The sequence below is a fragment of the Perca flavescens genome, chromosome 11 (assembly GCF_004354835.1).
Source record: "Perca flavescens isolate YP-PL-M2 chromosome 11, PFLA_1.0, whole genome shotgun sequence".
NCBI lineage: Eukaryota > Metazoa > Chordata > Actinopteri > Perciformes > Percidae > Perca > Perca flavescens.
This window is the reverse complement of record NC_041341.1, coordinates 5,716,184-5,730,685: the sequence shown is the minus strand read 5'-3', so window position 1 is coordinate 5,730,685 and position 14,502 is coordinate 5,716,184. Positions and strand designations below refer to the sequence as shown.

General features: G+C 44.3%; 1 protein-coding gene across 3 annotated transcripts; it reads right to left on the bottom strand.

Moving 5' to 3' along the window:
• Positions 1–3,064: 3,064 nt before the first annotated feature.
• Positions 3,065–12,813, bottom strand: LOC114564236 (trace amine-associated receptor 13c-like). 3 transcript variants are annotated; one of them, XR_003693731.1, is made up of 2 exons: positions 12,685–12,813; positions 3,065–4,175 (listed from the first exon to the last, which is right to left on the bottom strand). XR_003693731.1 is itself a non-coding variant. In XM_028591479.1 (2 exons), exons 1-2 carry the CDS (start codon positions 12,709–12,711, stop codon positions 3,359–3,361), a joined length of 840 nt encoding a protein of 279 aa, XP_028447280.1. In that variant the 5' UTR covers positions 12,712–12,813; the 3' UTR covers positions 3,065–3,358. The 3 variants fall into 3 exon arrangements, 1 of the variants encoding a protein (XP_028447280.1); XR_003693732.1 differs by lacking the exon at positions 12,685–12,813 and adding an exon at positions 6,873–6,962; XM_028591479.1 differs by having other exon boundaries at positions 3,065–4,171.
• Between the last annotated feature and the right edge of the window lie 1,689 nt (positions 12,814–14,502).

The following is a 14,502-nucleotide window of genomic DNA, read 5'->3' as shown; positions in this document are numbered from 1 at the left end:
TGTAAATGAATAGGAGTGCTGTTTTTTTTGTCCGTCTAAATGCAGCTTCAGGCCTCAGAGACGGTGGGACAGACTAAGGGCGCGTTCCAGGCAACCCCTAACTTGCGTTTTCACAACCTTCTACCCGTGAATATATGAAAATACAAGTTTTAACTCCAATTTGCCAGTAAAATCTGAGCGTTTTTTCACACGGCAGACACTCTGAGTTGGAAAGCACATCTGAAAATTGAATAGAGCTGTCGTGTTATCATATACACCTGTGTTTAACAACTCAAAATCCTCACTGAGAGGAAAAATTATACAAACAACTTTTTAGATTTAAAACTAATCCATTGTTTACAGATATACTTCTTTGTACTGACTTTTTTTTTTGGTGTAATATCATTCTTTTTGTCAAGCTACTGCCGTGAAATGTGTTAGTAGTGATCACCATCAAACTAACAAAAGTGGATTTGGAAACGCTCTAAACTCACCTCTGTCACGCTGTGGGCTTAGATCGTTGAAATAGAGCCCTATAATTTCCTCCTCGACTCCTCCACTCGCTTCCCTTCCTCGCATCTTAGCAGGGACGTGCAGAGACATTTTGGGCGGCAGGGGCTCAAGGAAAACAACGGCTTAATAGTCAATAAATAATCATTTATATGAAATATGAACAAAACACTTACTCTATTAACACAACTCTGACTACCTTACCAATTGATCTTATTTCCCTTTAATAGTTTTTAATAAACACAAAATGATATAGTTCACACATAAACTTTTTTGTATTCACCAGGTTAATCACAAACACCAAAGGAAACTCTGCCACAATGCGCATGTTTTCTATGCTACTAGTTTCATGTATATATTTAGAACAAGTGACTGAACTAAGGAGAGCGACATAGTTTCACTAAGAATTTGTTTATTTTGCAAAAAGTCTTTCTTATTAAAATAATTTCAACAAAAATCTTCATACTAAACTGAAAAAGGCTGATGCTGTTATTAGATGAGGAGCCTCCGATCAAAATAATGAAGTTACTGTTTAATGCAGGACATTCTTTTCATGTTTGGTCAATTTTGCTTCCATGTCTTCTTTTACTCTTACTGAAATAAACTTCCAAAATAGACACTGAGATGGTATTTGGTTCAGGCTGCATCTTCAGATTTCTTCTAAATTAACATAACATTTAAGGAGGAAAGACTCTTAACTCATTAACTGGGGAAGTTCTGTGCTGATATGTTTTAGTCATTTTGTTTATCCTGTTTACCTCTTGTCAAATGTATGCAAATTAGCACATTTTAATTACTTAATTAATTAACTAATGAATTAGTTATATAATATAGTGATATAATATATATAAGTTTCAAGAATGGGAACATTAGTACTTTTTTAGGGACACCTGTGTTTTTAGTGACACCTGTATCACCTGTCTATAGCATCATTTGATCCTACAGTGTTGTTACATTGTACTTGCTTTTGGATCATGACAAAAAATAATGCAAAATGATTATCTTAAATTAAAAGTTATAGTGTCTCTTGCATCACATACATTACGAACAGGTAACTAAGTGGTCTTGAGGGGATTCTATTTTTCTGTCTCATTTAGACTCGGTCTTGACTAGTCCTGGTCTTGGACTTGACAAAGGTTGACTTGACTACACCACTATTCACCTTGTCATCTCAACCGCTGTACTCCATTACTATCCTGCAAAATACAAGTCAACAGCTCCATCTTCTGGCAAGTCAGCAGAGCATCTCATGAATAACTGTGGCAGTTTGAGTTTGCAGATAATGTAGCTCTACACTGAACAATAATTGTTGCTCGGCACAGGCTGCTATATTAAGGTCTTTTTTGCAGGCATCTGTCATCCAAGTGGACCGAAAAGTGGATCACCAAAAAATGGGCTCAGGCTTTAACACCTGCCTCATTTAGTTTGGTTGAATCACACTACGGTTGGTTTTCCCCCTTGGTGCGGTTTGTTTGGGCAGGTTTGAATGCAACAATCCCACTCAGAGGCCCAGGAGTATGAAGGCTAATAAGAAACCTAAACAATCAAATACTTTTCCATCATATTTAACCCTAGCCCTAGTTTCTCTCTGACTTTAATTAATCCCTCCTTTCTGACCCTATTTACAGATGCGACACCTTTCTGGATGACGTCACATTACCTGCCAGCAAAAGTTGTACCACTGCTCTTATTTTATTTAACAAAGACCTGCTGCCTCAACAGAATGTCCCTATTATATTTAAATGAATGAAAGGGCTGCATTTTTTTTTCACACAATGTTGTCTAAATGCAGCTTCATAGCTCTGAAATGCCTATCACGTAGTGAGAATTAGGGGTGATAGGAAAACGGCCAGTAAGAGTATCTGGTTCTGTCTGTTTAACTGATTAATGCCCTGCAGGCTTGTAACCCCTGGTGACCCGTGTTCTTAGAGACACGGTAAACACATTCTCTCAACCCCCCCACCCCCCCTCTGTAGCTCTTACTGTTACTGTAGTTTTATTTATTTTTTGTTCTGTTTTTCAACATATTATTGTCTCTTGTGGTTTTTCTTGACCAGTCCAGGACATGGAGTTACTTTATGAATATGTCTTGTTTATTATATTTCATGCAACTTTTTAAAAAAAACACAATGCTATGTACAATTGAATGCATGACATTAAATGCAATAATTTTTCTAATAAAAATTATTTTAAATGGCAACCCATCGCATTCTCATAATTTGTCGAAAATAAGGTAAATGTACCTGACATTTAAATTAATAGTGCTTTAAATATTTGTGTCATAGTAACAAATGTGATACAGGGATCAAACATGAATGGCACTAAAGTGAAAAAAGAACTTTTCTCCCTGAGCTGAAAGAGAACATGATCTTTTGTGCTGACAGTTGTATCTGATAAACAACGGCTGATGGTTTTCTCTACTTGAAGGGAAAGTGTGGCTGTTCAGGGGCATCTTCTTTCTCTGTGAAACAGGAGCCCAGCAGGCCTGTACTTTCTGTTAGCAACAACATGGACACAAATCACAGAGATGATGCTGTGACCAAACATAGAGACATGAGTTCAAAGCTTTAGTTGTGAAATGTTTCCATCAAAAGGAGAAACGGTTTTTGGAAGAAAACACCCTTCATAAGTGTCAGTGAATTTAAAACTTGCATTAAACCGGTGATTACCTAGAGACAGGATATGGTGCTTAGGACTCTTTGCAGAGAGGAAAAGAGAACAACAAGCAATAGCTGAAGCACAGGTCTTTTAATTGATGGGTAATCATATCTTCACTTCCTGTATTTGATAATTCACTCACTGAACAGCAGGAACATATTCATTCATTTATCCTTAGACCGAGTCTGATCTCAGTCCCTCCACCGCCTCTCTACAGCATGTTGGTCTCAGAGGAGCCAGGCTGCAGTATCTGAAGAGTTACAATCTGTTTAACTGATTTTCTAAACCAGGGGTACAAGAAGGCATAGATCACAGGGTTTAGACAAGAGTTAGACAAAAACAGAACGGCTGAAAAGGGTTGAATAAAAGCTACAATCCAGTTGTAAGGTACCCATGTTACGATGTATAATGGGCATACACATATTAGAAAAACAACTACAAGAACACCAAGCTTCCTGGCTGCTTTCAGCTCTGATTTCTTTGCCTTTGGAGTCACTGAATGCTGAAGTGTGACAGCTGTAATGTGAGAGCGCATGGCACGAGCCTGAGACACAGCCACGGCAAATATTCTCAGATACAGAGCTACGATGACAGTAACTGGAAAAATAAAGTTAACAAAAAGATCAAAAAGCAGTGAGCTTTTATCAGGGGCTATAAAACATGCTCCGTAGCAGAATTTAAAACTCCCTGGTTGAGTCGGAAGATCCTTTACATAAAGAAGGCTGTAGGTAAAAGAACAGAGCCAACACAGACAAACACAGAATTTAACTCTTCTCACAGTGACTTTAGTGTTGTAGTGCAGAGGGTCACAAATAGCCACATAACGGTCAACTGATATGAGAACTATGTCACCTATTGAGGATGAGGGAATGATGAGGCAAATAAGAGTATACATAGCACACACAAAGTCACCAAGAAACCAGCAGGATGTTCTGCTGAGAATTTCTACAGGCATCAGCACAAGGCCCACTAGAAGGTCAGAGACAGCCAGAGAGAGGAGGAGGATGTTGGTGGGTGTGTGGAGCTGTCTGGAGGGAAAGAGAAAAGCACCATTTAACCAACAAGAGTGACAAAACTAGTATTCAAAATGAAAATAAAAATCCACATGAGTTTGAACATTTTTGGTTCCACCACATCAGAAGTTACCATATGTTTATGTCTAGACAGTTAAAATGACTTGGTTGAGGTCACGGTGGACAGAAACAATGCTTAATATTGGTAAGAGAGTGGACATGAACAATAGTCTCTGGCATCAAAGTCAGACATTTGGAGCAACATTATTCAGAACTAACTCAAAGAAAATTCTTCTAAATATACAGCAGCTGTTCACATTTTTAAGTTACAATTCTTGTAAAGAGAAGCTGAGAAGTTAATATCTGCCTGAAGTGGGAGATTGAGATGATGATGAGCAGGTTGAGAGTCACAGTGATTGGAGAGATGGAATACAGCATAATGGTAACTGTTTGGGGCCAAGGAGGCAAGGGCTTCCAGCAGGAGGTGTTTGGGAACTGTGGAAAGCAGAGCTTGTCTCTGTCCTCAACCTCCATCTGCAGAGATCTGCAGATAGCTGCAGCTCTGGGAGGTTTCTGAACAAACCTAAGTCATGTAACTTTAAATATCTCTCTCACATTCTCTATATCCCCTCCTCTCTCTCAGTCCATGTTGGACTCTGATGCCCCTCCTCCCTCGCTCTGCACATCCCACCATCATCATCGCTCTCACTGTCTCTCTATGCAATCTCTCTTTTGTCATTTTCTACACTTGTTTCCTTCCCTTTGTCCTATTATTGTCCTTTGGATTACTTTTCAAGTTTCTAAAACAGTAGTCTTGCATTACGAGGTCTTTCTACAGCCATTTGGAGAACCGTCTGGCTACCCCACAGATGCATTCTGGGATAGGAAAAAATCATTTCCATTTCTTTAACCCAATCACAATTGATTCGGGGGACGCGAAAGTCCGTATGCTGAGACGGTAGCTCTGCAAAATAATCTCGGGAAGGAAATTGTTTTGGTGACACATTTGCACTTGGCAAATGAAAACGCCACATACAATAATAAATTAAGTTAACTCACACAGTACAGTAATGTGAGCTATTTAAATTAGATGGATATATGGTTAAACATCATGTGCTCTTACTAGAGTATCACCCTGTGTACTTTTTCCATAGCAGGTGTGTTGTCTAAAACAGTTCTCCTACATATTTGGAGTCATCCAGTGCAAAAATAAACATAATGAGCATTATAATTCATATAAAGGACAAACTATTTACACTACCGGTCAAAAGTTTGGGGTCACTTAGAAATTTCCATTCCACTCCATTCCAGACACAATACCTGCTGAGATCAGTTGTATTGTTTTTTTTAACCAGGGCAGCAGTTTTCAGATTACATTATTTGCTTACATAATTGCAAAAGGGTTCTCGACTGTTGTAGAAAGAAGTGGCTGAAGAAACACTTGAAATTCATGCTTTTTGGTCTAAACGTCATACCCAAATTAAAAGTGGTACAGCTCCCATATACTTTGACACTCAGGGGTGTGCCTGATATCATTGGAAAGGTGATTGGTGATGGGTTTCCAATGATATCAGGCACACCCCTAAGTGTCAAAGTATATGGGAGCTGTACCACTTTTTGGCATGTAACGTTGGACCAAAGCTGTAATTTCAAGCATTTCTTCAGCCACTGTCTACAACAGTCGAGAACCATTTTACAATTATGTAAGCACATAATGTAATCTGAAAACTGCTGCCCTGATTAAAAAAAACAATGCAACTGATCTCTGCTGGTATTCTGTCTGGAATGGAAATTTCTAAGTGACCCCAAACTTTTGACCGGTAGTGTACATTTATTCAAAAAAGAGCCAAATATATGCCAAATCTCAAAACAGTGACGCCATTCTTCTCTGTAGAACGGTTTAGAACTAGCCTGACGTGGTCCTACTCAGATTCTAGTCAGAATGTGAGTCTGAAACCGCTCCATTGGGCTGTGATTATGGGGCGTGTTCCAACCGAACCAGGAAAAAAAATGCCTCTGCATTCACTGGATAGACCTACAACCAATCAGAGCAACGGAACTCAATGCAACTGTCAACAGAACCAGAACGCAACACTGTGTATCGTCTCCATAGCAACCACTCTTTGCACAATGCATTCGTTCTAACATCCGACTTTTAGACTTTTTTGAAGCTGGATATATCATTTGTTACGTGTAAATATCAATGTGGATAACGTTAATGATAGTGACATGCTCGCTACAGTCGCATTTCTAGAGATGAACACACGTTTTATTTCTCTGATTCACGGCTTTGTTCTTGCGCCGCTCGGCGCTCCCTCTCTTCAGTCTCTCTCTATGTCTCTCCACCATATAACACTCTCTCTCTTCAGTCTCTCTCTATCTCGCTCCACCATATAGCTAACGCTACCGTGCTTTCGGGCAGTTGTTGATGCTCCTCCGCTGAGGATTTTAAAATGAATGCGCTGTCGATTCTACACATCTCAATTCTCCAGCGGCAGCCAGTGGACGGATCGTGGACGATTTGGGTCGGACTTGCGTTTATTTTTGTCAGTGTTTTAACCGTTTGAGGTAAGTTAGCCTACTACTAATGTTAGTGTCATCTCAGCCTCGAAAGCAAACAAACATACTGTTGTGCTGTTCTTTCTGTACTAATGCAGCAAATATTCAAAAAATTAATAACTTTATAATAATATGACAAAATGTACTGCATACCTTTTTGCTGTCGAGGCTTTAAACCCGCATCTGATGTCAGCCTTCTCCGCACAGCATGTGCTCTCCGTGCAGCGCGCAGTAACACGTGTCGAAAATAAACAACACAAGGCATCAGTGATAGTTTTTATTTCGCCTCTAGAGGCCGCTATTGTAATGCATGATGCCAGCAGACCCTTCTCAGCTCTCGTGTACTGTGTAATGAATGACAGCGTGTGCTTCTCAGCTGCTCCAGCAACGGACGCAACCAGGAAAAACTATCGGTATGGATTTTTGCCGATAACAATAGTTCCACCAATAAACTATCGGTGCCGATTAATTGGCAAAACCGATGAATCGGTCGACCTCTAATCAGCAATGTTTCCTCTCTAGTGTTTAGCTTAATGAAGCGGCAGTGAAACCATACATGACGGTGGCTAAGCTGTATCGTTCTCCCCAGCTGACCAAATATGGTCACTTCTGTCTTCAAAATACCAAGATAGTGTTGACCAAAATGCAAAATCCTGGATTCAAAACAGCAGTCCCACATTTCACTATCTCTGGTTTGCTGTCCGAGGCCCAGCCAATCAGCATTGTGTGCAGAGCTACTGGCAGCTAAAGGCATGGTTTAGGTGTGTGCTTGATGACTGTTCATATTAAACAACAATGGAGAATCCTAAAGAAGGCAGCTTAGATAGTACTATAGTATCAGTCATACTAATCCAGTCCAAATCATATTTTCTCAAGTCTAAAGCAAGTCTCAAGTTATTGAAGCGTGGACAAATCGAGTCACAGATTTTGTCCATCCAAGTCCAGTCCTTAGTTTAGGCAAGTCAAGTCCCAAATCAAATTTATTTTAAAGCTAACCTGTGAACTAGCCAATTCAGTTCCTGGAAAACTATTACAGGATGAACATGAGGTGCAAAGGGCACAGCAGGAGTCGGCAGGGAACTGGAATAAATGATTGGGTAACCAGACTTGCAAAAGAAAAGGCCCTGACACACCAAGCCGACGGCCAGGAACCAGTGGCAATGAAGCCGGACTGTGGCGTTGGCCCACCTCGCCATGGTCTTGGCCCAAAGTTAGCACTCGGACATACCACAGAGACTACGGCCAAGTACCATGTATATAACATACATCAAGCAAATTAAATAACTATACCAATAAATATCAGCAGGTGGTGGTAATCTATTGTCATTCTAAAAGGGAAACAAAGGTTGCTATGATACCCACAACATATAGCATTTTGCTCTCATCAGCAGTGGCAGAACAGAACATAGCCCAAGGTCCCTCTGCTTCACTCCTCACAGACATTAGGGCTGTTAGAAAGAATTCCGAAAGTCGAAAATAATTTACATAGCAAAAAAATCAATACTATTCGAATGCTGAAATTACTTAATAAATGTGATTTTTATTTTTTTTAAATAAATATGTTGGCAAATATTAGCTAGTCTCCCTCTTCTCGCCTTGGCCTATCCGCACGTGAAAACAAAATGCTTTTGTCATGTCATGTCTGATAAACAATAAGTTAGCGGGAGTGAGAAACACAAGGCATTGTGAGGTCTTAACATCACGGAGATAACGTTACATTAGTGACAGGGGGGAGTGACAGGCTGCGGCAGGAAATGTGAAGAAGGATGGGAAATAGTTTTAAAGTTATTTTAAAATCAACATCAACCGAGCCAGAATGCTTACGTTACCATTAGTTAGCTTGTTCTTGTTTCCTTACTGCATCGCAAGTTATAGCAGCTTAATGTTAGCTGGGAGCTTCATCCATCCATCCATCCATCTTCGTCCGCTTATCCGGTGTCGGGTCGCGGGGGGAGCAGCTCCAGCAGGGGACCCCAAACTTCCCTTTCCCGAGCAACATTGACCAGCTCCGACTGGGGGATCCCGAGGCGTTCCCAGGCCAGGTTGGAGATATTATCCCTCCACCTAGTCCTGGGTCTTCCCCGAGGCCTCCTCCCAGCTGGACGTGCCTGGAACACCTCCCGAGGGAGGCGCCCAGGGGGCATCCTTACCAGATGCCCGAACCACCACAACTGGCTCCTTTTGACGCAAAGGAGCAGTGGCTCTACTCCGAGCTCCTCACGGATGACTGAGCTTCTCACCCTTTCTCTAAGGGAGACGCCAGCCACCCTCCTGAGGAAAACCATTTCGGCCGCTTGTACCCTGGATCTCGTTCTTTCGGTCATGACCCAGCCTTCATGACCATAGGTGAGGGTAGGGCGAAAACTGACGGTAGATCGAGAGCTTTGCCTTCTGGCTCAGCTCTCTTTTCGTCACAACGGTGCGATAGATTGAATGTAATACCACACCCGCTGCGCCGATTCTCCGACCAATCTCCCGCTCCAATTGTCCCTCACTCGCGAACAAAACCCCAAGGTACTTGAACTCCTTCACTTGGGGTAAGGACTCATTCCCTACCTGGAGAAGGCATTCCATCGGTTTCCTGCTGAGAACCATGGCCTCCGATTTAGAGGTGCTGATCCTCATCCCAACCGCTTCACACTCGGTTGCGAACCGATCCAGTGAATGCTGAAGGTCACAGGCCAATGATGCCATCGGGACCACATCATCTGCAAAGAGCAGCAATGGGATCCCAAGCCCACCAAACTGCAACCCCTCCCCACCCCGACTACGCCTCGATATCCTGTCCATAAATATTACAAACAGGATTGGTGACAAAGCGCAGCCCTGGCGGAGGCCAACCCTCACCTGAAACGAGTCCGACTTACTGCCGAGAACCCGGACACAGCTCTCACTTTGGTCGTACAGAGATTGGATGGCCCTGAGTAGAGACCCCCTCACCCCATACTCCCGCAGCACCTCCCACAGTATATCCCAGGGGATCCGGTCATAAGCCTTCTCCAAATCCACAAAACACATGTAGACCGGTTGGGCATCCCTCCAGGATCCTTGCAAGAGTGAAGAGCTGGTCCGTTGTTCCACGACCAGGACGGATTCCGCATTGTTCCTCCTCAACCCAAGGTTTGACTATCGGCCCAACCCTCCTTTCCAGCACCTTGGAGTAGACTTTACCAGGGAAGCTGAGAAGTGTGATACCCCTGTAATTGGCACACACCCTCTGGTCCCCCTTTTTAAAAAGGGGAACCACCACCCCAGTCTGCCACTCCTTTGGCACCGTCCCAGACTTCCATGCAATGTTGAAGAGGCGTGTCAACCAGGACAGCCCCTCCACACCCAGAGCCTTGAGCATTTCTGGACGGATCTCATCAATCCCCGGGGCTTTGCCACTGTGGAGTTGTTTGACTACATCAGTGACTTCCGCCTGGGAAATCGACGACAATCCACCGTTATCCTCCAGCTCTGCCTCTAACATAGAGGTCGTATTAGTCGGATTCAGGAGTTCCTCAAAGTGCTCCTTCCACCGCCCTATTACCTCCTCAGTTGAGGTCAACAGTGTTCCATCCTTACTGTACACAGCTTGGATGGTTCCCCTTCCCCCCTCCTGAGGTGGCGAACAGTTTTCCAGAAGCACTTTGGTGCCGACCGAAAGTCCTTCTCCATGTCTTCTCAGAACTTCTCCCACACCCGCTGCTTTGCCTCTTTCACGGCAGAGGCTGCTGCCCTTCGGTACCCTGCAACTGCCTCCGGAGTCCTCCGGGATAACATATCCCGGAAAGACTCCTTCTTCAGTCGGACGGCTTCCCTGACCACCGGTGTCCACCACGGTGTTCGTGGGTTACCGCCCCTTGAGGCACCTAAGACCCTAAGACCACAGCTCCTCGCCGCAGCTTCAGCAATGGAAACTTTGAACATTGTCCACTCGGGTTCAATGCCCCCAGCCTCCACAGGGATGCACGAAAAGCTCCGCCGGAGGTGTGAGTTGAAAGACTGTCGGACAGGGGCCTCCTCCAGATGTTCCCAATTTACCCGCACTACACGTTTGGGCTTACCAGGTCTGTCCAGAGTCTTCCCCCACCCCCTGACCCAACTCACCACCAGATGGTGATCGGTTGACAGCTCTGCCCCTCTCTTCACCCGAGTGTCCAAAACATACGGCCTCAGATCAGATGAAACGATTATGAAATCGATCATTGACCTTTGGCCTAGGGTGCTCTGGTACCAGGTACACTTATGAGCATCCCTATGTTCGAACATGGTGTTCGTTATAGACAATCCATGACTAGCACAGAAGTCCAACAACAAACAACCACTCTGGTTTGGATCAGGGAGGCCGTTCCTCCCAATCACGCCTCTCCAGGTGTCTCTATCATTGCCCACGTATGCGGTGAAGTCCCCCAGCAGAACAATGGAGTGCCCCACTGGCGCCCCATGCAGGACTCCACTCAAGGTCTCCAAGAAGGCTGAATACTCCGAACTCCTGTTTGGTGCATATGCACAAACAACAGTCAGAGTTTTCCCCACACAACCCGCAGGCGTAGGGAGGCGACCCTCTCGTCCACCGGGGTAAACTCCAATGTAGCGGCGCTCAGCCGGGGGCTTGTGAGTATCCCCACACCCGCACGGCGCCTCACACCTTGGGCAACTCCGGAGAAGAAAAGAGTCCAACCCCTATCCAGGAGTACGGTTCCAGAACCGAGACTGTGCGTAGAGGTAAGCCCCACCAGATCTAACCGGTAGCGCTCCCGCACCAGTTCCGGCTCCTTCCCCCACAGAGAGGTGACGTTCCACGTCCCCAGAGCCAGCGTCTGCTGCCCAGGTCTGGTCCGTCGAGGCCCCTGACCTTCACTGCCACCCATGTGGCAGCGCACCCGACCCCAGCGGTTCCTCCCACAGGTGGTGTTAGATTCAACTTCATATATTACCTTCTAATAGCTGTATTCTCAGCCCTCTGCTTGATTCCCTGCTGACTTCTAACTATTCTGATTCTCGGCCTGCTAGCATACCCTAACAGCAGTGTTTGGAATAACGCCGTTTAAAAGAACGGTGTTAGGTAACGACGTTATTTTTTCAGTAACTGGGTAATCTAACTAATTACTTTTCCCGTCATTACAACGCCGTTAGCATCCACAACACACCAATATGCCCACAAACACTGTCACGGACATAAGCATGGAGAGCACAATTGCTTTGTATTTGCCAAAAACATCCTCCAGCCAACTGGTGATGGGGTTTTCAGCCACACCCGAGTTCTCTGCTAGTTCATTGGCTAGTGAGGTCAACCCCTCCAAGGCTCTAGTGATGCTACCATCCGGGGCAGTATTATTGGGAATAAATGTACAACAAGCATCTCCAAACATGTGGCACACACCCCCTTTTTCTGCCAACAACATGTCCAGTGCCATACGGTTCTGAAATGCCATGATTGAGGAGGCGGCTAATTGTTCGGACACACCCCTCAGGCCATCCCTAGTCCGGTTCAAAAACCTCTGCTGGTTGTAGTATATATAATTTATCCAGTCCACATTCTTGTTTGTAGTTATCCAGGGCAGTATAGAATCAAAACCCTTTGCTATCTGATTCTGAGCTTTGAACTCCTCTGGTACACCCCTTGGTATTCCAATTGCATCTATATACACCCTACTATCTATAGACCCGAACGGGGTGCTTGGATCTCCCCATGTACCAAAACCCAAGTCAGTGTCTCTTTTAGCCCTCTTCAAGGAATGTTTGTGGTAGGTAGACTGTACTGTCTCCTCTACCTTCCCTGCATTAATAGGAAGCATGGTAATCGGCAATAATAGGGACACTAAGGCGCAGGTTCCCCCCCATTTAGCAGGTAAGGATGATCTAAGGCGGGGCTGTGTCCCACACATCCACCAGACATCAGCGAGTCCCTTACTCTGATTGTTAAACATCGACTGTGTGACATTGGGAAGAAATGAAGATGTGTTGTAGGTGTACATACAAAACTTCTTAGGTAGGTGTCCCACATTCATGGTAGAGCTGTTGGGTTGTGTGATGGAGACCACTCCTGGAGGCGGTTGTATTGCACGCACTCTGGGATACAGGAGAGACAGGGTCCTGCAGACATCACTTTCCATGGTCACATAACTGTAAAGACTTAACATACAATTATAACCAATAAGGTCGTCCACAGGTGAGAGTGGGAATAGTACTGTCCCCAAATGAGGTCTTGCTTTAGCACAGATAACACAGTCAGACATTTTATGCGTTCTAGCAGTATATTTCATCATTTTGAGCCACGTTTTACCTGAGGGTGTTAAACCAGTTTCCATCTCCAACCTTTCCTCAATGGTAAAGTCCTCTAGGTTCAAATATTTTACTAATGTCCCTTTAGAGTCTTTCAGGACACCCATACCTGTGTTCATTGCGTCAACCTGGGCAGTAATGGATGTGGACGGTGTATTATTACTCCATGGGTCTGCGACTCGAATGATGAACTGTCCTAATGGATCTTTCCCTTCAGCATACAATCCCATAACATAAGTCCCTGCATCCTCTGGTTTTGGATCCTTCAACGTCACATATATAGGATTACATTTCTGTTCCTGGCATCGTCCTTCCTGCTTTCTATCTACACTCAGTCTGGATTTCAGGTCCCTATGTGTTATCGTAAGGTGCATTGTATCATATGGTTCACATCCCACATTTCCCCAATCTGAGCCTGTGTTAGCTATGGCACACTTCCAACTGCTACACCACTTGTCTGAGTTGGTCGTGACGCATATGTATATGACTTCCTCTCTTCTGTCTTTGGTGGTGCATGGCACTATGTCGCATAGGTCTAATAGGGCTGTGCTTGTGTGTCCCCTAATAAATGACAATGTGATCTGTCCCTTTGTTCTAGTCACCTGAACCTCCCTTCTTCCTCTGTCATATTTGATATCTATGAACCAAAATAACAACATAACGAGTATGGCTGTAGATATTAGCATACCTACCCAGACCTTCCATGTGCATCCATAGTAGTATTTTGTCTGGGTTTACTCCCTTGGCCTGATTGCCTAAGTTTGAACGGGAGCGGCATTGTTGATCAAATCAGCTCTAACTTCCCTCAAATCACGGGAAGGTGTAGGTGCTGGGGCGCAATGTGTCAGGTGGTGCCAAGCAGCTCCTGCCCCGGCCTTTTACTTGGACAGAGTGTGAGGTAACCTCCCTCACTTCGTACAGTCCAAGCCACCTGGGCTTGGTCCACTTTCTCTTGTGGACTTTCACTCGCACCCAGTCACCTACCTTGACACTGCTCCAGGGCTCCTCTTCTCCCGGGGTCTGTGCTCTGGCTACCTGTTCAGATAAAACTGAAGTAAGACTGGTCAACGCCTTCATGTAGTCATCATATTCTTGTTTACACACATCCAGGGATGGCATATGACCTCCATCCCTGGGTGGGCCTGGCATTTTTCTTCCAGTCAGTAACTCATGAGGAGATAAATGTGTGTCGGATCCTGGGGAACTGCGCATGGACATAAGAGCTAACGGCAGTGCTTCTACCCATGTTTTGTACCTTCACATGCTTTAGCGATTTTTCTTTTCAGTGTCTGGTTGGCATTCTCCACTAATCCCTGTGATTGTGGATGATAAACTGACCCATATCTGTTTATGATCCCTAATGCCTCTTCTACTTTCTGTAGATGTTTGTTAGCAAAATGAGATCCATTGTCTGATCTTTTTGTCCGTGGTACGCCATATCTGGGTACTAGTTCATTTTTCAGCCATTTTACAACTGTCTGTGCTGTTTCATCTTTACTTGGTATCGCTTCAA

What these genes read in the sequence shown, in the direction of transcription:
- LOC114564236 (XM_028591479.1), bottom strand. Translation starts at nt 12,711, where the DNA reads ATGTGGGACACCTACCTAAGAAGTTTT. An exon ending in ACACCTACCTAAGAAGTTTT is followed by an intron (nt 4,172 to 12,684) that starts GTATGTACACCT and finishes CCCTCCAGACAG; the next exon opens with CTCCACACACCCACCAACAT.